Consider the following 20,780-nt stretch of genomic DNA (forward strand, 5'->3'; position numbering starts at 1 on the left):
GGTGGATGTGGGGGTAGTGCCACACCTACCTGTGGATGTGTTGCTGGACAACAACCTAGGAGCAGGGTTGGTGTGCCACTGGGCCAGTGTCGCAACCCGAAGCCAAGGACCCATTCCCGCTGCATTAGAAGACCTCGACATGCCAAATAACCTCCCGCCAGTGGGGAGAGACCACGGCAATGCTGATGGACTATCGAGACAAACTGAGAAAGCCACGAACTCTGGTAATTGTCGTCAGAAGAAGGATAGTCAATTTCATGAATTGGAGCCCAATGCTTGCCGTGCTGGAAAAGTGGGGGAGGAATGTGAGGAACTGAAATACTTTCCCAGCACAGATGACTAGTTACTTCAATTTATGTTGTATGTACATGCACTGACCTTATCTGGTGGGGGAATATGTGCCTTTCTTTCTCTCCGCAGGGGGGACACTTGGGTTCACACCACTCCAGGCTGGCCGGAGACTTCACTGGCTGTGAACTCAATGTACATTAGTGAAGGGGGTTGGAATGTTGGATTTGGTTAGGGGGTTGGAAAGACAGTTGAGCGACTTGATGGGGGGAGGGCAGTTGTGTCCAGGGATCTGAAGCGAAAGGAGCAGAGCCCAGGCCGCTCCTGGAATCCATGAATGGACCATAGAACTTGGAACTAAGTTTTATTCTCGGGCTTCGGTCGTGGGATCTACATTCTCCTAGGAATTATCCAATGGACTAATTTGGCCGATTTGTTGCTGATCTCGTGAACTGGGGCATTACATTGGGGTCATCTACCTGGACTTACTGAAATGCTTGTATGGATACAAATAAAACTTGCTGCATCGTTAACCTGCCTAGGTGATTACTAACACCCACAACTCTAGATCCTCACAATAGGCAATGCCAAAATATACAAAAACCAGACAACATCCACCCCTCAGTGGGAGATAAGAAACTGCGATAAGAACCAGACAATTGGGCGCCCTGCCCAGGACCATACCCCACGCGTATCGCCGCAACCCGTACAGCTTCGTCAGGGGAAGCGCCCTGACATCCCATAATGTTGTCAGTATGACCCCACGTGTCTATGTGCCCTGACATCCCATAATGTGATCAGTGTGACTCCACATCTGTATGCGCCCTGACATCCCATAATGTTGTCATTATGACCCCACATGTCTGTATGTGTCCTGACATCCCATAATGTTGTCATTATGACCCCACGTGTCTGTATGTGTCCTGACATCCCATAATGTTGTCATTATGACCCCACGTGTCTTTATGTGTCCTGACATCCCATAATGTTGTCACTATGACCCCACGTGTCTGTATGTATCCTGACATCCCATAATGTGATCACTGTGATCCACGTGTCTGCATGTGCCCTGACATCCCATAATGTCAGTATGACCCCACGTGTCTGTATGTGCCCTGACATCCCATAATGTGATCACTGTGACCCACGTGTCTGCATGTGCTCTGACATCCCATAATGTTGTCACTATGACCCCACGTCTCTGTATGTGCCCTGACATCCCATAATGTTGTCACTACGACCCCACGTGTCTGCATGTGTCCAGACATCCCATAATGTCAATCAACCAATCAATCAATCAAATTTATTATCGCCAAGTACATATTACATACATACAAGGAATTCTTTGTGGCAAAGAGGCAACATAACATATAACAACAGATACAACAAGTAACATCTAACAAGACAGATACAGTATATAGTCTACACATGACGATTTAGTTGTTGAACAGAGAGTGGATAGAAGCTGTTCATATGGCGGTTGGTGCTGCATTTGGGGACTCTGAAACGACGTCCTGAAGGGAGTAGTTGGAATGAGGAGTGTCCCGGGTGAGAGGGATCGGATGAAATTTTCAATGCGTGGGATCGAATACTCTTATCATAAAGATCCTGGATTTTAGGCAGGGGGGAACCTATAATTCTCTCTGCTGTTCTGAAAGTCCTTTGTAAGCGGAGTTTGTCATGCGCAGTGGCTCCCCCATACCAGACTATCAGAGAGGAACAAATCACAGATCTGATGACAGCATTAAAGAATAAGATCAGCAGATTCTTAGACAAACCATATCTTTTCAGCTGACGCAGGAAGAACATCCTCTTTTGTGCTTTTCTTATAACAGCATCCACGTTTTTCCCCCATTTAAGATCATGAGAGATGATAACACCAAGGAATTTGGTCTCTGTGACCCTAAGAACCACTTCGTCATGGATGTAGATTGGAAGTATCTCATGTTGATCTTTCCTAAAATCCACAACCATCTCAGCAGTTTTTTTAGTGTTGAGTACAAGATTATTCAACACTGAAAAAAAAAATGTTGTCACTATGGCCCCACGTGTCTGTATGTATCCTGACATCCCATAATGTGATCAGTGTGATTCCACGTCTGCATGTGTCCTGACATCCCATAATGTGATCAATGTGACCCACGTGTCTGTATGTGCCCTGACATCCCATGTTTTCACTATGACCCCACGTGTCTGCATGTGTCCTGACATCCCATAATGTTGTCAGTATGACCCCACATGTCTGTATGTGCCCTGACATCCCATAATGTTGTATGACCCCACGTGTCTGCATGTGTCCTGACATCCCATAATGTTATCACTATGACCCCACGTGTCTGCATGTGTCCTGACATTCCTCTAATGTTGTCACTATGACCCTACATGTCTGTATGTGCCCTGGCATCCCATAATGTGATCACTGTGACCCACGTGTCTGTATGCGCCCTGACATCCCATAATGTTGTCACTATGACCCCACGTGTCTGCATGTGTCCTGACATCCCATAATGTTGTCACTATGACCCCACATGTCTGCATGTGTCCTGACATCCCATAATGTTGTCACTATGACCCCACGTGTCTGCATGTGTCCTGACATCTCATAATGTTGTCACTATGACCCCACGTGTCTGCATGTGTCCTGACATCCCATAATGTTGTCACTATGACCCCACGTGTCTGTATGTGTCCTGACATCCCATAATGTTGTCACTATGACCCCACGTGTCTGTATGTGTCCTGACATCCCATAATGTTGTCACTATGACCCCACGTGTCTGCATGTGTCCTGACATCTCATAATGTTGTCACTATGACCCCACGTGTCTGTATGTGCCCTGACATCCCATAATGTTGTCACTATGACCCCACGTGTCTGTATGTGTCCTGACATCCCATAATGTTGTCACTATGACCCCACGTGTCTGTATGTGTCCTGACATCCCATAATGTTGTCACTATGACCCCACGTGTCTGCATGTGTCCTGACATCTCATAATGTTGTCACTATGACCCCACGTGTCTGTATGTGCCCTGACATCCCATAATGTGATCACTGTGACCCACGTGTCTGCATGTGCTCTGACATCCCATAATGTTGTCACTATGACCCCACGTGTCTGCATGTGTCCTGAAATCCCATAATGTTGTCACTGTGTCTGCATGTGTCCTGACATCCCATAATGTTGTCACTGTGACCCCACGTGTCTGCATGTGTCCTGACATCCCATAATGTTGTCACTGTGACCCCACGTGTCTGCATGTGTCCTGACATCCCATAATGTTGTCACTGTGACCCCACGTGTCTGTATGCGCCCTGACTTTTGGCTCCTGAGGAGTTGGTGCACTGGGGGCTTCTTCTCGGTTCTGTATCAGGACATCATGGGCTTGTGGCAGCCGGGGACTGAGGCTCTGATACACAGTGTCCCAGAGGTTCTCAGTTGGATTTGAGTCTGGAGAGCGTCAGCGCCGGTTACTGACATTAATGCCGTCATCATCCATGATTGGTCCGCACACTCTGCCCATATAAAGCTGGCCATGGTCCTGCACCGGGAGGAAGCGAGAGCTCACTGCACCTGGGTAAGGTCTGACAATGGCTTTCATCCTGGCAGTCATGGTGGATATTAGGTTTGTGCAGTCCTCCAAGGACATGTCTTCCCACACCATCACTGATCCACCACCAAAGCAATGCTGGATGATGTTGGGGACGGCGTGACATTCAGCACTGCGTCTTCAGACTTTCACCTGTGAAGGTAAGGGCGCCTCAATGGAGTCCGTTTCTGCTTAGACACATGCACAGCAGGAGGTGCTGGAGGTCATTTTGTAGGACAGTGCACCTTCTGTTCTCTATGGTCCTGTGCGGCCTGCCTCGTATAACGGCCCTGATCCCGTGTCTGATCCATGCTCTTCAGACACAGCAATCCTTGTGACGTCATGTATGGTGAAAAGGAAGGAAGGGGAAGATGGAAAGTCAGCTCAGCAGTTTTAGAAGCCCCTTGTCAGGTGGAGGCAGCTCGCACGGAGCCATCACAGTCTTGGACCTAATCCTTAGATGCAGAATAGAAAAAGGCGATCTCCAGCGACAATAGGCCCCGTCGCAAGATTTACAATATAGAAAAACTGGCTTTATTATTCCGATATAGAAACAGACAAATGTGCTGGCCACCATTAGACATCCATGTGAAGTAGACCAACATGTTTCAGCTAGGAGCCTTAATCGTGGTGTAGACCGTATTTTTCGGACTATAAGACGCACCGGACCATAAGACGCGCTTCAAATTTTCAGAAGGAAACTAGGGGAAAAAAATTAATGTGTCAAATTGCAGTCCATCTTACAGTTCGAATTCAGCTTACCCAGGGGGATCAGTAGCGCTGGTGGAGCGGGGTCACAGGGGGTGTTCGGTGGACCGGCGATATGACTCCCATCCGCTGCTGGTGCGACAGATCTCAATCTGAGCATGCGCTGCCCCCGGTGGCCATTTTCCCAGAGGCCATCGCATCGCAGCAATGGATATGCGGGGCCACCTGGCTTTCACAAGATGCCGGCAGAGCACCACCGCCAAACATCCCGCACCTGCTGCACCAGCCTGGGAAGGGAGTGTGATCATCGCCCGGCAGCGTCGGACCGGGACCGCCGCAGAATTGCCCGACTCCTGCTGCCACCACAGTATTTGTAAGTATATTCCGACTATAAGACACCCCCCCATTTTCCCACAAAAATTTTTGGGAAAAGTGTGTCTTATAGTCCGAAAAATACGGCATATTGGAATAATAAAGCAAGTTTTTACATATTATAATAATTCCACCTTGGAATAGGTGCTCTCCGCAAGATTTCAGGCAGAGGAGTGAAAAAAATGATCACAGGAGTTGTCCAAGAGCTAAGAACCACCTGTGGAGAGAAAGACCTACAATCAGCAGGTACAACTGCTTAATAAAAAACAATATATAATGCACTCGACCTCCATAGCTGTATGCACGCTCACCACACAACATCCATGGCCTTTATGCACACTCACCACATAACCTTCACGGCCTGTCTGCACACTCACCATACAAGACTCCATTGCTGGACAAAAAGCATCTCCAAGCGTATTTACAGTTTTTTCCACAACACTTAGACAAGCCTGTAAAATACTGCGAGAATATAGTCTGGTCAGATGAGACTAGAATTGAATTATTTGAATGCAATAATAAACACCATGTTTGGAGGCCAAAAAGCACTGGATATCACCCCCAAAACACCATACCCACAGTGAAGTTTGGAGGTGGGAACATCATGGTGTGGGGCTGTTTTTCAGCATACTGGCAAACTCAATTTGATGGAAGGAAGGATGAATGGACAAATGTGCTGAGACATTCTTGAAAAAAATCTGCTGCCATCTACCATGATGATGAAGATGAAACAAGGGTGGACATTTCAGCAAGACAATGATCCCAAACACACGGCCAAGGAAACACTCAAACGTCAGAGAAAGAAAATAAATCTGCTACAATGGCTGAGCCGATCACCGGACCGGAATCCAAGAGAAAACCTATAGAAGGAACTAAAGCTCAGAGCTCATATAAGGAGCCACAGAAGCTTCAGGATGTGACGAGTCTTTGTGTGCAAGAATGGGCAAAATCCCACCTGAGCAATGCCTGCGACTAGTTTCTCCATATACAGGAGGCGTCTTGAAGCTTCATCACCAACAAAGGCTTTTGTACAAAGTATTAAATAAATTTCAATAAGCGTGTTCAATACTTTTCTCTGTGTTATTTCTCATTATTAAACACAACTTGGACATCTATGGTGATTTCTTTGCCTATGTGGATTGGATGGGTTGTTACCAACATCTGGCGAGAATTTCAAGTCAATAACACCTTTAGAAATAGATTTACTTAGAAAATTGGGGAAGTGTTCAATCCTTATTTCACCCACTGTATGTTTTGTGCAGCAAATAGTCTCTTAGTGCAATTACAATTCCCTGCCATAGCTGCTCCTCACCATGAGCTGGCAGGCGTCCCACAGCACCGGTCTCATGGACCTTACCCATCAGGCTCTTATCAATGTCTTGGTTTTCAGCCTACGTTTATATTTATTTTCATGTATTTAACACTTCCAATTTGTTATTTCTTATTGCAGAAACAGTTTTGAATCTACAAATGAGACGTACAAGTGATACAAATGTTTCCGCGCCACAAAGCAACGGCCTTAATTCAACTTCTTCGCGCAAAAGAAAAAGTTCAGATGACGATAAAAGTAATAATATGGTAAGAGGTGTAATAAATCTCACAGATCTCTGCTCCAGCTCTTTTTCATATGGACTACTTTGGCTGTTAGGTCATCTGCGGTGCAGGATTTTAGCCACAGGTGGTAAATGTGAACAGTAATTCTTGAAAACCATTCTGATCAGAGTAAAAAATATTAATGTCCATAGTGGGACTAAGTGAAAAAGGTAAAAAAGCTTAAATAAAATATGTGAAAAAAAAAAAAGCACACAGTAATACCCAAAAAACAGGTCGCCACTAAAAATGCAGCTGTTGTGTTAAAGCAAAAGTAAGCAAAAGTATTCACATCATTTGTATCACCGCATCCTTAACGACCCGACCTATAAAACTGTTAATAACTGCAAGAAAATTATAAAAAGCATGCCAAACATGTAGCTTTTTCATAATACTGACACATAAGAAAAGAACAAAAAGCGATCAGATAGTCATGTGCAAAAAAATATTGTATAAATGAAAACGCCAAATGTCTCACAATAATCAAGAACTAATATGGATTATGTGTCAAAAACTATAAAAGTTACAGCTCTCAGAATAAGGCGATGAAAAAAAAAACAATTCAATTTTGTAAAATATTGTTTTTAGTCTGTAAAAGTAGCAAAGTATAAAAAAACTGTAACCGTACTGACACAATGAATAAATCTGTCAGTGAGCGGCGCAAGGACAAATGTACAAAACAATAACGGAATCGCTGCTTTTTGTTCATTCTGCATCTGAAAAATTTGAATAAAAAGTGATCAAAAAATGTTATATACCTCAAAATGGTACCACAAACATCATCAACTTGTCCCTCAAAAAGTAAGGCGTGCTCCATTGGCCGAAAAATAAAAAAGTAACAGCTCTCACCCTCAGGGTATGGCGATGGCATTTTTCTTTTTCTAAACAACATTGTTACTGTGTGATAGCAGTGAAACCTAAAAAACGAGAGAAATCTGGTATTGCTGCAATCGCACCGACCCGAAGAATGAAGTCATCTGATCCCAGCCATATATGGAAAGCGATAAAAATCCTAATGTGTCCAACATAAAACCAGCCCCCTCAGGTCCGTCATCTGTCACTGGAAACGTTACCGGGAGAACAAAGACAATGGAAAAACGATGGCACCCATCCCCTCAAATAAAATCCACCAAAATCTGCGCTGCCAAAACCAAATGCCCCCTCCTTCTGAGCCCCATGGTACCTAAACCGCAGTAAGTGCGTACATGTTTGGCATTACTGTAGCAGGGAGAGCACCATTAAAAAATTATGGGGTGCATGTCTCCAGAAGCACAAGCTGGGCAAAGTGTATGAAGGGCACAATGTATGGGGGGTGCTACAATGTATGGGGGAACAATGTAGGGGGGGTTCTACACCGTATGGGGGAACAATGTAGGGGGGTGCTACATTGTATGTGAGAACAATGTAGGGGGGGTGCTACAATGTATGGGGGAACAATGTAGGGGGGTACTACACTGTATGGGGGAACAATGTAGGGGGGTGCTACATTGTATGTGAGAACAATGTAGGGGGGGTGCTACAATGTATGGGGGAACAATGTAGGGGGTACTACACTGTATGGGGGAACAATGTAGGGGGGTGCTACAATGTATGGGGGAACAATGTATGGGGGTACTACACTGTATGGGGGAACAATGTAGGGGGGTGCTACAATGTATGGGGGAACAATGTAGGGGGCTCTACACTGTATGGGGGAACAATGTATGGGGGTACTACACTGTGTGTGAGAACACTGTATGGGGGAACAATGTAGGGGGGTGCTACAATGTATGGGGGAACAATGTAGGGGGGGTTCTACACTGTATGGGGGAACAATGTAGGGGGCTCTACACTTTATGGGGGAACAATGTAGGGGGCTCTACACTGTATGGGGGAACAATGTAGGGGGCTCTACACTGTATGGGGGAACAATGTAGGGGGCTCTACACTTTATGGGGGAACAATGTAGGGGGGGTACTACACTGTATGTGAGAACAATGTAGGGGGCTCTACACTGTATGGGGGAACAATGTAGGGGGGGTTCTACACTGTATGGGGGGAACAATGTAGGGGGCTCTACACTGTATGGGGGAACAATGTAGGGGGTTCTACACTTTATGGGGGAACAATGTAGGGGGATACTACACTGTATGTGAGAACAATTTATGGGGGTACTACACTGTGTGGGAGAACAATGTAGGGGGGGTTCTACACTGTATGGGGGAACAATGTAGGGGGCTCTACACTGTATGGGGGAACAATGTATGGGGGTACTACACTTTATGTTACTACATCCGGTGATACCTTGCTTCCCGGGTCCCTCGCCGCGTCTCGCCTGCTCTTCCAGGTCCTCAGCCGCGCTGGGGATACCGCTCCCCCCGCATGCGCACTAGGCTGCTTAGGTTGTGCGCACTCCCGGCTCCTTTATGATGCCGGGTTGTACTGACCCGGAAGTGCTGTCCTGCCTGGGTATATCAGGTCGCTTCCTGCTAGAGGAAGCACCTGATTATTATTGTGCCTTTCAGTGCCTCCTCTAGGTCCTCTTAGGTTTCTGTACGTCAGGTACCCATACCTCTCAAGGTACTGTCCCCTCCGGTGCCTTCACTGTTATTCTGTCCTTGTTCTCTGCTCTATCCCTGTACACTTCCAGTGCGTGCTCTGCTCTGTCCCTAGACCAAAAAGTGGATACAAAGTATCCTGAACACACCACTCACAAAGAGAGATATATCATAAATAAAAACTAATTTTATTAAGTAAATTCATATCATAGATAAATAGACAAACAAAATACAAGTAAGAGGAAGGAATGTATACCCAAGTGAAATACACACAAATACAGGAGTAAAGGAATGGATACAGGTAATGGTAAAGTGCAAAAATATATCCGCATATAAGCATATCATATCCACCTAGACCCATAGTAGTCTGTAAAGTGCAAAGTGCCATATAGAGGAAAAAATCCCCATGCTGGTAATCACATATAACATGAGCACATACCTGTCACGGGGTCCTTCTCTGGTATCACACAATCAACAGAGCAAGCGAAGAGTGAACAATTCCAAGACCTTTATTCAGGCAAAAATGCGAAAAGGTCCATATTCAGTCCACCACACAAAGGATAAGATAGTCCGGAATAAGAATGCAGTCCAGTATCAGGATAAAATGTCCAGGGAAACGAGATTCCACAACTCTAGCACCAGAGGATAAAATGGGTCCTTCTCTCTGAAATGCAGACTTTACACCATCAAGTCCACACCAGAACTGACTTGCCCAGCTCCTATTCTCCCCCAACCCCCTTCCTTGTCCAGGGAAAGTCAAACAAGTTGGGGGCGGTTTCCAGGCCTCCCAGAGGAGAACAAAGGGCCTTAGGGATTAATGCACTACAGGGGGTCATCAAGAGACAGATACAGTGAGGCTGTAGACTTACAAGGTAATAAGAAAAACACTATGAAAATAACTGAATTAGAAAAATAGGAATATACAAAAAAAATGACATCCACATAGCATATCACACCATCACAACCTCTCCCCCCCCCCATAATAAGTGAGCACGCCATGAGGTCTACACAGACCTCTGGCCTGCTCACTTTAGTCCACATTGCTCAGTTATTTATAGTTCCTTGTACAGTGGCAGGGGTAGGTCGGCCTGGGGAGCCTATGGTTCTTGTCGAGACAGTCCATCGGCGTTCTGGTGTTGGTTTCCCCGCTTGTATTGGATGGAGAAGCTGTAGGGTTGTAAGGACAAGCTCCACCGCAGCAATCTTCCATTGTCCCCTGATACGCGATTCAGCCATGTGAGGGGGTTGTGGTCTGTAACAATTGTAAAGTCTCTGCCATACAAGTATGGCTGCAATTTTTTTAGCGCCCATACGATGGCAAGGCACTCCTTTTCAATAGTGGCATAGGCCACTTCCCGATCCAGTAGTTTCCGACTGGCAAAAGCAACAGGATGTTCTTCCCCGGCGGCGTTCACTTGGCTAAGTACTGCCCCAATCCCAAGGCATCCTCGCATGCCGTCGTCCACGTCACATTCCTAGGCATGTTCTTGCGGGGCGGGTCAGGTCGGTTAGGGGCTTGGCCAAGGTGCTGAAGTTAGAAACAAATTTGCGATAGTAACCAGCAGTTCCTAAAAATGCAAGTACCTGCTTTTTAGTCTGGGGTCTACACCAGTTGCTAATGGCTTCCACCTTGGCAGGCTCAGGCCTTAATGTCCCACCCCCTACTCTATGCCCGAGGTACTGCACCTCAGCCATCCCTATTTGGCACTTATCAGGGCGAATGGTCAGTCCTGCAGTAAGGATACAGTCCAGCACTATGCCCAAGTGTTTAAGATGTTCCTCCCAGGTTGTGCTAAAAATGGCAATGTCGTCTAAGTAAGCACAGGCAAAGTCCTGACATTGTTGTAACAGTCGATCCACCAGTCTCTGGAAAGTAGCGGGGGCAGTTTTCATCCCAAATGGCATTCCCAGGAACTCATAAAGCCCAAATGGAGTAATGAAGTCTGAGCGCTCCCGAGCGTCCTCCGTTAGGGGTATCTACCAGTACCCCTTGCTCAAGTCTAACGTGGTCACAAATTGGGCACTGGCCAGACGATCCCATAGATCATCAATCCCGGGCATGGGATAAGCATCACTCTTGGTGGCATCATTTAGTCATCTGTAATCTACGCAGAATCGGGTTGTACCATCCTTCTTGGGGACCAGGACGACAGGAGAGGCCCAAGAACTGTGAGATGGCTGAATAACTCCCAGTTGTTTCATCTCCTCCTGTTCGTTCTTTATCATGCCTTGAACAGCCTCTGGAACCCGGTAGGGAGCCTGCTGGATAGGGCGTTGTCCGGGGGTTTCCACATGGTGACTGGTGAGAGTAGTCTTCCCCGGCTTTGAGGAGAAAGCAGCAGCCCTCGGCCTTAGTACGGCGACAATATCGTCCTTTTGTATATCCGATAAATGGGAGCCCAGGGGCACTTGTTCCAGTGATCCTCCCGCTTGGGCAACCTGGAGGAGATCTGGGAGATACTCGTCGGCGGCGGTATCACTAGGGGGTGGCAGACAGCTAGAACAGGCAGAGATCGGTCGTGGTAGTCTTTCAGCATGTTAATGTGGACGGTTTTCTGTCGTCGACCACTAGAGTCCAGGGCAATAACATAGTTAGTGTCATTAATTTTCTTGACAACCTGATAAGGGCCTTCCCACACTGCTTGAAGCTTGTTGGCAGGGGAAGTAGTAATCATGAGCACTTGCTGACCTTCCATAAATTCCCGGTTCCTGGCATTACGGTCATACCAGGTTTTTTGTCTGGACTGGGCCATTTGCTGATGTTCTTTAGCGAAGGTAGCTAGCTGGGCGAGACGGTCTCTGAGCTCTAGAACATAGGGAACGATGGGCATTCCGGTATCTGAGATGTCTCCCTCCAAATGTTCTTTCAGAAGAGTGAGAGGCCCACGGACCTTCCGGCTAAACAGTAGTTCGAAGGGAGAGAACCCTGTGGACTCTTGGGGAACCTCCCGATAGGCGAAGAGGAGATGTGGCAGGTACTTTTCCCAGTCTTTTTCAACGTCAGCAAAAGCCCTCAGCATATTTTTTAGGGTTCCATAGTCCATTCACATAGTCCGTTGGTCTGCGGGTGGTATGGGGTGGTGCGAATGGCTCGAACACCACAGGTATGCCATAGGGACTGGACCAGATCTGACATGAACTGAGTGCCTTGATCCGACAATATTTCACTAGGAAACCCTACCCGGGTAAAGATGGTTACAAGGGCCTCGGCTACTTTTACTGCTGTAATACTGGACAGGGCCACAGCTTCAGGATACCTAGTGGCATAGTCCACCACGGTCAGGATATATTTTTTCCCCGACCTGCTGGAGTGGGCCAGAGGACCTATGATGTCGACGGCTACACGTTGAAATGGTTCCTCAATTATGGGCAGGGATTGCAGGGGTACCTTATGTCGAGCTCCTGGATGCCGCATTCGCTGGCACACATCACAGGTGCGGCAATAATGGGCTACCGACTGCGAGACACCCGGTCAGTAAAAACTTTGGGTGAGTCTCTTTTCAATCCTTTTTCTCCCTTGATGCCCAGCCAAGGGGATGTCATGGGCCAGTTGAAGTAGCTGTGCCCTGTACTTCTGAGGGACAATGAGTTGCCTGGTCATTGCGTCAGGGTTGCCCTGGTCACAGCCCTTTGTTACACGATAATACAGTCCGTTTTCTCGAGTGAAGCCATCCCCATTATCTCCCAAGTGCCCAGTTTCTGCCTTTCGCCTAAGGGCTGCTAAGGTAGTGTCACCCTCTATTTCTCTCCTAAACTCCTCTCTGTCCCAAGACTCTCCCAATGTAGTAGCAGCGAAAGTATTGCTTACCGACTCTGATGCGGTCCGTGGTGGTTGCTCCCCGGTGGGGTCCGGATGACGTAGTGCTTGAAGGGCCTGTAGTCGGGCGACTGCTCCCACAAATTGGCACTGTAACTCCCCAATGTCGTTCCCAAGGAGGATATCTGCAGGAAGTCCTCCCATAACTCCAATCCAACACAGTTTTTCTCCACAACCATAATCCAAACGCACAGAAGCTCGCTGTATATATTTGCGGGCACCCCCCGCCAGGACAATGGGAATTCCCGGACCCTGGTAAATTGCCTCGGGTCGAACCACACGGGGGTCAGCGATAGTCAAGAATGCCCCCGTGTCTCTAAATCCTGACACTTTGTATCCAGCAATAAAGACATCCTGCAGGTGGCGTTGCCGTTGCTCTGAGTAGCTAAAGGCAGAGGACGGAGTCCGTACACTCCAGGAGGGGTATCTATGGTGCCGTGGTCGGTGGTCCACTCTGGTGGGAGTGGTGGTAGCTCTTCCTCAGGTGTGGTGGAGTGTACAAGATGCACTGGACGAGGTGGGGCTGCGTGGGGCTCCCTCCGAATCCTGGAGGGATAGCCAGACTGCAAATGTCCAGGTTGCCCACACCCATAACACCTCCTGTCTGTGATACCCCCAGGTCGTGGTCAGAACTGTTGGGGCCTAGGATTGTGAGACGTGATTGTCATCGGCTTGCGACTAGGTGGAAGGGCAGATATAATTGGAGGGGGACGGGGTGCGGGAGCAGGCCGTGGTTCATTGTCCAGAAACCTCCTCCATTGCGGCCGGATAGTAAGGGCTTCATCGGCCAGGGCTGCAGCTCTATCCACGGTACACGGCGTGCGCTCCCGGACCCATTCCCGTACCTCTGCGGGGCACTTGGCAAGAAATTGTTCTATAAGGAACGCCTGTATAACATCTTCCACAGTAAAGGCGTTTTCTGTTTCCAGCCATCTCCGACATGCCTCGGACATCTTATGTGCATACATCCTAAACGATCCCCCCATGGTGCATGGGAGGTCTCGGAACTTGGCCCTATATGAGTCTGGGGTGATAACATGGTAATCCAGGATAGTCCGCTTTACAATGTTATAATCCCGATTCCGCAGTGCATCAATGGTTCGGTAAGCCTCCGCCAAGCTTCCGTTCAGGAGCCCCACTAACAAACGCATCAAGCTAGAGTGGGGCACCTCCATCACAGCACACTGCTGCTCAAAGTCTTTGAAGAACCCCTCCACATCTCCGGAAGCCTCATCAAATGGCTTAAACTCTGTCCGGGTGATCCGTACAGGCTCCCGGATTGTTGGAGTTACACTCCACATTGCGTTACTCCCTTTTTCAAGCTCCATTGCTTCCTGTCTCCGCTGTGCCCGGCGGGCAGCCTCCTCCTTGTACTCCTGAGAGACGCCGGGGCCCAGAACCGCCATCTCTTCTTCGTACCACACCAACCACTGGCTTTTCTGGAAGGGGATCCCTGTCTCCAGTGCTCGTCCTTCAGACATCTGGGAGGAGGTGGCCGGGCTAGCGCCCACCAGTAGATCGATTAAGGCCTCTTTAGTCAGTCCCTGGTAGTTCAGGCCCAGGTCTCTGGCTCTCTCCTGTAAACTGCATACAGTCCAATTTCTGTACTCACTCTGTGAGTGGTTCTCCATTGGGTTACGCTCTGTTGATCCCACCGCTGCCACCAGTTGTCACGGGGTCCTTCTCTGGTATCACACAATCAACAGAGCAAGCGAAGAGTGAACAATTCCAAGACCGTTATTCAGGCAAAAATACGAAAAAGTCCATATTTAGTCCACCACACAAAGGATAAGATAGTCCAGAATAAGAATGCAGTCCAGTAACAGGAAAAATGTCCAGGGAAACGAGATTCCAAAACTCTAGCACCAGAGGATAAAAATAGGTCCTTCTCTCTGCAATGCAGACTTTACACCATCAAGTCCACACCGGAACTGACTTGCCCAGCTCCTATTCTCCCCCAACCCCCTTCCTTGTCCAGGGAAAGTCAAACAAGTTGGGGGCGGTTTCCAGGTCTCCCAGAGGAGAACAAAGGGCCTTAGGGATTAATGCACTACAGGGGGTCATCAAGAGACAGATACAGTGAGGCTGTAGACTTACAATGTAATAAGAAAAACACTATGAAAATAACTGAAATAGAAAAATAGGAATATACAAAAAAAATGACATCCACATAGCATATCACACCATCACAATACCCATTTAAGATTTCCTTGAAAAAGCTAAAAAGGCGAAACGTGCGTCGGACTCCAGGAATTCTGTGAACAGGCAATTAAATGGGTATGTGCTCATGTTATATGAGATTACCAGCATGGGGATTTTTTCCTCTATATGGCACTTTGCACTTTACAGACCACTATGGGTCTAGGTGGATATTATATGCTTATATGCTGATATATTTTTGCACTTTACCATTACCTGTATCCATTCCTTTACTCCTGTATTTGTGTGTATTTCACTTGGGTATACATTCCTTCCTCTTACTTGTATTTTGTTTGTCTATATATCTATGATATGAATTTACTTAATAAAATTAGTTTTTATTTATGATATATCTCTCTTTGTGAGTGGTGTGCCCAGGATACTTTGTATCCACTTTTTGGTCTATGTATTTCACGCTCCCCTGTACTTTATGCATGCTGGGAAGTCCTTTATGGTGAAGGTTCCCCTACTGCATTAGTATGTTTTTGGACTTTTTTGTGGTTCTACTCTGTCCCTGTACGCTTCCAGTGCATGCTCTGCTCTGTCCCTGTACGCTTCCAGTGCATGCTCTGCTCTGTCCCTGTATGCTTCCAGTGCGTCCTCTACTCTGTCCCTGTACACTTCCAGTGCGTGCTCTGCTCTGTCCCTGTACGCTTCCAGTGCGTGCTCTACTCTCTCCCTGTACGCTTCCAGTGCATGCTCTGCTCTGTCCCTGTACGCTTCCAGTGCTTGCTCTACTCTGTCCCTGTACGCTTCCAGTGCGTGCTCTGCTCTGTCCCTGTACACTTCCAGTGCATGCTCTTCTCTGTCCCTCTACACTTCCAGTGCGTGCTCTGCTCTGTCCCTGTACGCTTCCAGTGTGTGCTCTACTCTGTCCCTGTACGCTTCCAGTGCATGCTCTGTCCCTGTACGCTTCCAGTGCATGCTCTGTCCCTGTACGCTTCCAGTGCATGCTCTACTCTGTCCCTGTACGCTTCCAGTGCATGCTCTACTCTGTCCCTGTGTGCTTCCTGTGCATGCTCTGCTCTGTCCCTGTGTGCTTCCAGTGCATGCTCTGCTCTGTCCCTGTGTGCTTCCAGTGCGTGCTCTACTGTGTTCCTGTATGCTTCCAGTGCATGCTCTGCTCTACTCTGTCCCTGTACACTTCCAGTGCATGCTCTACTCTGTCCCTGTACGCTTCCAGGGCATGCTCTGCTCTGTCCCTGTACGCTTCCAGTGCATGCTCTACTCTGTCCCTGTACACTTCCAGTGCGTGCTCTACTCTGTCCCTGTATGCTTCCAGTGCATGCTCTGCTCTGTCCCTGTACGCTTCCAGTGCGTGCTTTGCTCTGTCCCTGTACGCTTCCAGTGCATGCTCTGCTCTGTCCCTGTACGCTTCCAGTGCATGCTCTACTCTGTCCCTGTACGCTTACAGTGCATGCTCTACTCTGTCCCTGTACGCTTCCAGTGCGTGCTCTGCTCTGTCCCTGTACACTTCCAGTGCATGCTCTTCTCTGTCCCTCTACACTTCCAGTGCGTGCTCTGCTCTGTCCCTGTACGCTTCCAGTGCGTGCTCTACTCTGTCCCTGTACGCTTCCAGTGCATGCTCTGTCCCTGTACGCTTCCAGTGCATGCTCTACTCTGTCCCTGTACGCTTCCAGTGCATGCTCTACTCTGTCCCTGTGTGCTTCCTGTGCATGCTCTGCTCTGTCCCTGTGTGCTTCCAGTGCATGCTCTGCTCTGTCCCTGTGTGCTTCCAGTGCGTGCTCTACTGTGTTCCTGTATGCTTCCAGTGCATGCTCTCCTCTACTCTGTCCCTGTACACTTCCAGTGCATGCTCTACTCTGTCCCTGTACGCTTCCAGTGCATGCTCTACTCTGTCCCTGTACGCTTCCAGTGCGTGCTCTACTCTACTCTGTCCCTGTACACTTCCAGTGCATGCTCTACTCTGTCCCTGTACGCTTCCAGTGCATGCTCTGCTCTGTCCCTGTACGCTTCCAGTGCATGCTCTACTCTGTCCCTGTACGCTTCCAGTGCGTGCTCTACTCTGTCCCTGTACGCTTCCAGTGCATGCTCTGCTCTGTCCCTGTACGCTTCCAGTGCGTGCTTTGCTCTGTCCCTGTACGCTTCCAGTGCATGCTCTGCTCTGTCCCTGTACGCTTCCAGTGCATGCTGTACTCTGTCCCTGTACGCTTACAGTGCATGCTCTACTCTGTCCCTGTACGCTTCCAGTGCGTGCTCTAATCTGTCCCTGTGTGCTTCCAGTGCATGCTCTACTGTGTCCCTGTACGCTTCCAGTGCATGCTCTGCTCTGTCCCTGTACGCTTACAGTGCATGCTCTGCTCTGTCCCTGTACGCTTCCAGTGCATGCTCTGCTCTACTCTGTCCCTGAACGCTTCCAGTGCATGCTCTGCTCTACTCTGTCCCTGTACGCTTCCAGTGCGTGCTCTGCTCCGTCCAGGATCCAGTACCCTCTGTGTGAACCCTGGCGTGTCCTGAGTCCTGGGTCTCTCTGTGGCTGCTCTGCCCCATCTGGTTCTCAGTGAGTACCCTGATTCTTCTAGTTGTCCTGAAGCTGCCCCTGGCACTTGCTATTGCGGTGTACCTCCCTCCTAGGCCCGTCCCTAACGGTCCCTGTATATAATATAATAAATAAATTTTATTTTTATAGCGCCGACATATTCCGCAGCACTTTACATTTCAGAGGGGATTTGTACAGACAATAGACATTACAGCATAACAATAATCACATAGATCATAACAGATACCAAGAGGAGTGAGGGCCCTGCTCGCAAGCTTACAGTCTATGAGGAAAGAGGGAGACACAAAAGGTGGGTGGTAACAGTTGATATAGGGATTGGTTCCACCTGGCCAGCTCGCCTGGGATCGGTCATCACCGCGATCCAGTGGGTCCACTCCAGGAATCACAACAGAATAATCAGGCCATGGACCCTGCTGGTGCCTCGGCTGCTGCTCAGAAGTAGGTGTACTTGCGGGAGAATCAGACGTGTATAATGTCATTCATGAAGTTTATGGAGTTTTGGTTGTCCGCTTTACAAGCCTCAGACCCAGGGAATGCCTCCCAGCTCGCCAGTCTTCAACAGGAGCTTGATCAGCAGCATGACACCCAGACTCACATATTAAGCTACAGTTGTGGCCAAAAGTATTGACACCCCTGCAATTCTGTCAGATAATACTCAGTTTCTTCCTGAAAATGATTGCAAACACAAATTCTTTGGTATTATTATCTTCATTTAATTTGTCTTAAATGAAAAAACACAAAAAGAATTGTCCTAAAGCCAAATTGGATATAATTCCACACCAAACATAAAAAAGAGGGTGGACAAAAGTATTGGCACTGTTCGAAAAATCATGTGATGCTTCTCTAATTTGTGTAATTAACAGCACCTGTAACTTACCTGTGGCACCTAACAGGTGTTGGCAATAACTAAATCACACTTGCAGCCAGCTGACATGGATTAAAGTTGACTCAACCTCTGTCCTGTGTCCTTGTGTGTACCACATTGAGCATGGAGAAAAGAAAGAAGACCAAAGAACTGTCTGAGGACTTGAGAAACCAAATTGTGAGGAAGCATGAGCAATCTCAAGGCTACAAGCCCATCTCCAAAGACCTGAATGTTCCTGTGTCTACCGTGCGCAGTGTCATCAAGAAGTGTAAAGCCCATGGCACTGTGGCTAACCTCCCTAGATGTGGACGGAAAAGAAAAATTGACAAGAGATTTCAACGCAAGATTGTGCGGATGTTGGATAAAGAACCTCGACTAACATCCAAACAAGTTCAAGCTGCCCTGCAGTCCGAGGGTACAACAGTGTCAACCCGTACTATCCATCGGTGTCTGAATGAAAAGGGACTGTATGGTAGGAGACCCAGGAAGACCCCACTTCTTACCCCAAGACATAAAAAAGCCAAGCTGGAGTTTGCCAAAACTTACCTGAAAAAGCCTAAAACATTTTGGAAGAATGTTCTCTGGTCAGATGAGACAAAAGTAGAGCTTTTTGGGCAAAGGCATCAACATAGAGTTTACAGGAGAAAAAAAGAGGCATTCAAAGAAAAGAACACGGTCCCTACAGTCAAACATGACGGAGGTTCCCTGATGTTTTGGGGTTGCTTTGCTGCCTCTGGCACTGGACTGCTTGACCGTGTGCATGGCATTATGAAGTCTGAAGACTACCAACAAATTTTGCAGCATAATGTAGGGCCCAGTGTGAGAAAGCTGGGTCTACCTCAGAGGTCATGGGTCTTCCAGCAGAACAATGACCCAAAACACACTTCAAAAAGCACTAGAAAATGGTTTGAGAGAAAGCACAGGAGACTTCTAAGGTGGCCAGCAATGAGTCCAGACCTGAATCCCATAGAAAACCTGTGGAGATCTAAAAATGGCAGTTTGGAGAAGGCACCCTTCAAATATCAGGGACCTGGAGCAATTTGCAATTTGCAGTAAAATGGTCTAAAATTCCAGCAGAGCATTGTAAGAAACTCATTGATGGTTACCAGAAGCGGTTGGTCGCAGTTATTTTTGCTAAAGGTTGTGCATCCAAGTATTAGGCTGAGGGTGTCAATACTTTTGTCTGGCCCATTTTTGGAGTTTTGTGTGAAATGATCAATGTTTTGCTTTTTGCTTCATTCTCTTTTGTGTTTTTTCATTTAAGACAAATTAAATGAAGATAATACCAAAGAATTTGTGTTTGCAATCATTTTCAGGAAGAAACTGAGTATTATCTGACAGAATTGCAGGGGTGTCAATACTTTTGGCCACAACTGTATATGGCTTTGGTGGATGACAGACTGCTCTCCCTTCAGTCTGCCGCTGCAGCCTCTGCACAAGCTCAGTGTTACGGTTGCTGTAGCGGGAAGGTACGGAGAGGCAACCCGGAAGTGGACCCTCTGGGTCACGGCTCCAGAGCCCCCGAGGGTGAGCGCCCAGGTGAGGACCACCCCCTATACAGGGAGTGTTAGGGGCAGACCCCCAGGGGATGGAACCACGACAGCCGGAACCAAAGGGGCGACTAGGGCTAGGCAGGAGTGGAGTCACAGGCGTATCCGTACAGTGAGCACAGGGGAGCACCGAGAGCGTAGGGATCAGGCAGAGAGCAGGACCGGAGCGTAGCGGGTGCGAGTGGCTGCAAAAGAAGAAACAAAAAGCGGAAGGATGTGAGGAGCGGGACCGGGTTGGAGCAACTGAGGACACAGTACAGCAGGAGAGCAGAGGGAGGACTGACGGAGGCAGAGGCAAGAGTAAGGGTGCGAGGAGCGGAAGCACAGCGCAAACAGAGGCAGGTTGATAGGGCCTGGAACACGGAGAGTGCTGCAAAGACAGCGTAACTGCGTTAGAAGAACAGGCGTCTTACCTGTCCAGACGCCGGCCATAAGTAGCGCTGGGCGCCGCCATGTTGGAGGCGGGGCCAGCGCGTCATATTACCCAGGGGGCTGCGCGCCTGGAGGGAGGCAGTGCGCAGGCGCCTGCCACCGGGGGAGCCGGAGGCTGGGCACGGGGACGTGCCGGGGCGCAGGAGCGCGCAGGGGAGTGCGCGCCGCCGGGTAAGTGAAGCCGGGGGGCGTAACACTCAGTCTCATAACCCTGATCCCACTCCGCACCCTCCACTCCTCCTTGGTAAACCACCACTGTATAATAGCGACCCCAAGCTGTGTTGTGGTTTTTTGAATGCCGCCTACACTT

The 20,780-nt window shown here is 48.3% G+C and overlaps 1 protein-coding gene across 6 annotated transcripts in view; it reads left to right on the forward strand.

The window, feature by feature from the left end:
* Positions 1-20,780, forward strand: part of LOC141060009 (uncharacterized) — a 106,629-nt gene that overhangs the window by 65,537 nt on the left and 20,312 nt on the right. For all 6 annotated transcript variants that reach the window (XM_073556260.1, XM_073556257.1, XM_073556259.1 and 3 more), the window contains one exon: positions 6,410-6,537. In XM_073556260.1, the coding sequence (XP_073412361.1) occupies positions 6,410-6,537 (128 nt within the window). The remainder of the gene's footprint in view (positions 1-6,409; positions 6,538-20,780) is intronic.

Source organism: Dendrobates tinctorius, unplaced genomic scaffold, assembly GCF_039654945.1.
Source record: "Dendrobates tinctorius isolate UK_male_01 unplaced genomic scaffold, ASM3965494v1 ptg000232l, whole genome shotgun sequence".
NCBI classification, from domain to species: Eukaryota; Metazoa; Chordata; class Amphibia; order Anura; family Dendrobatidae; genus Dendrobates; species Dendrobates tinctorius.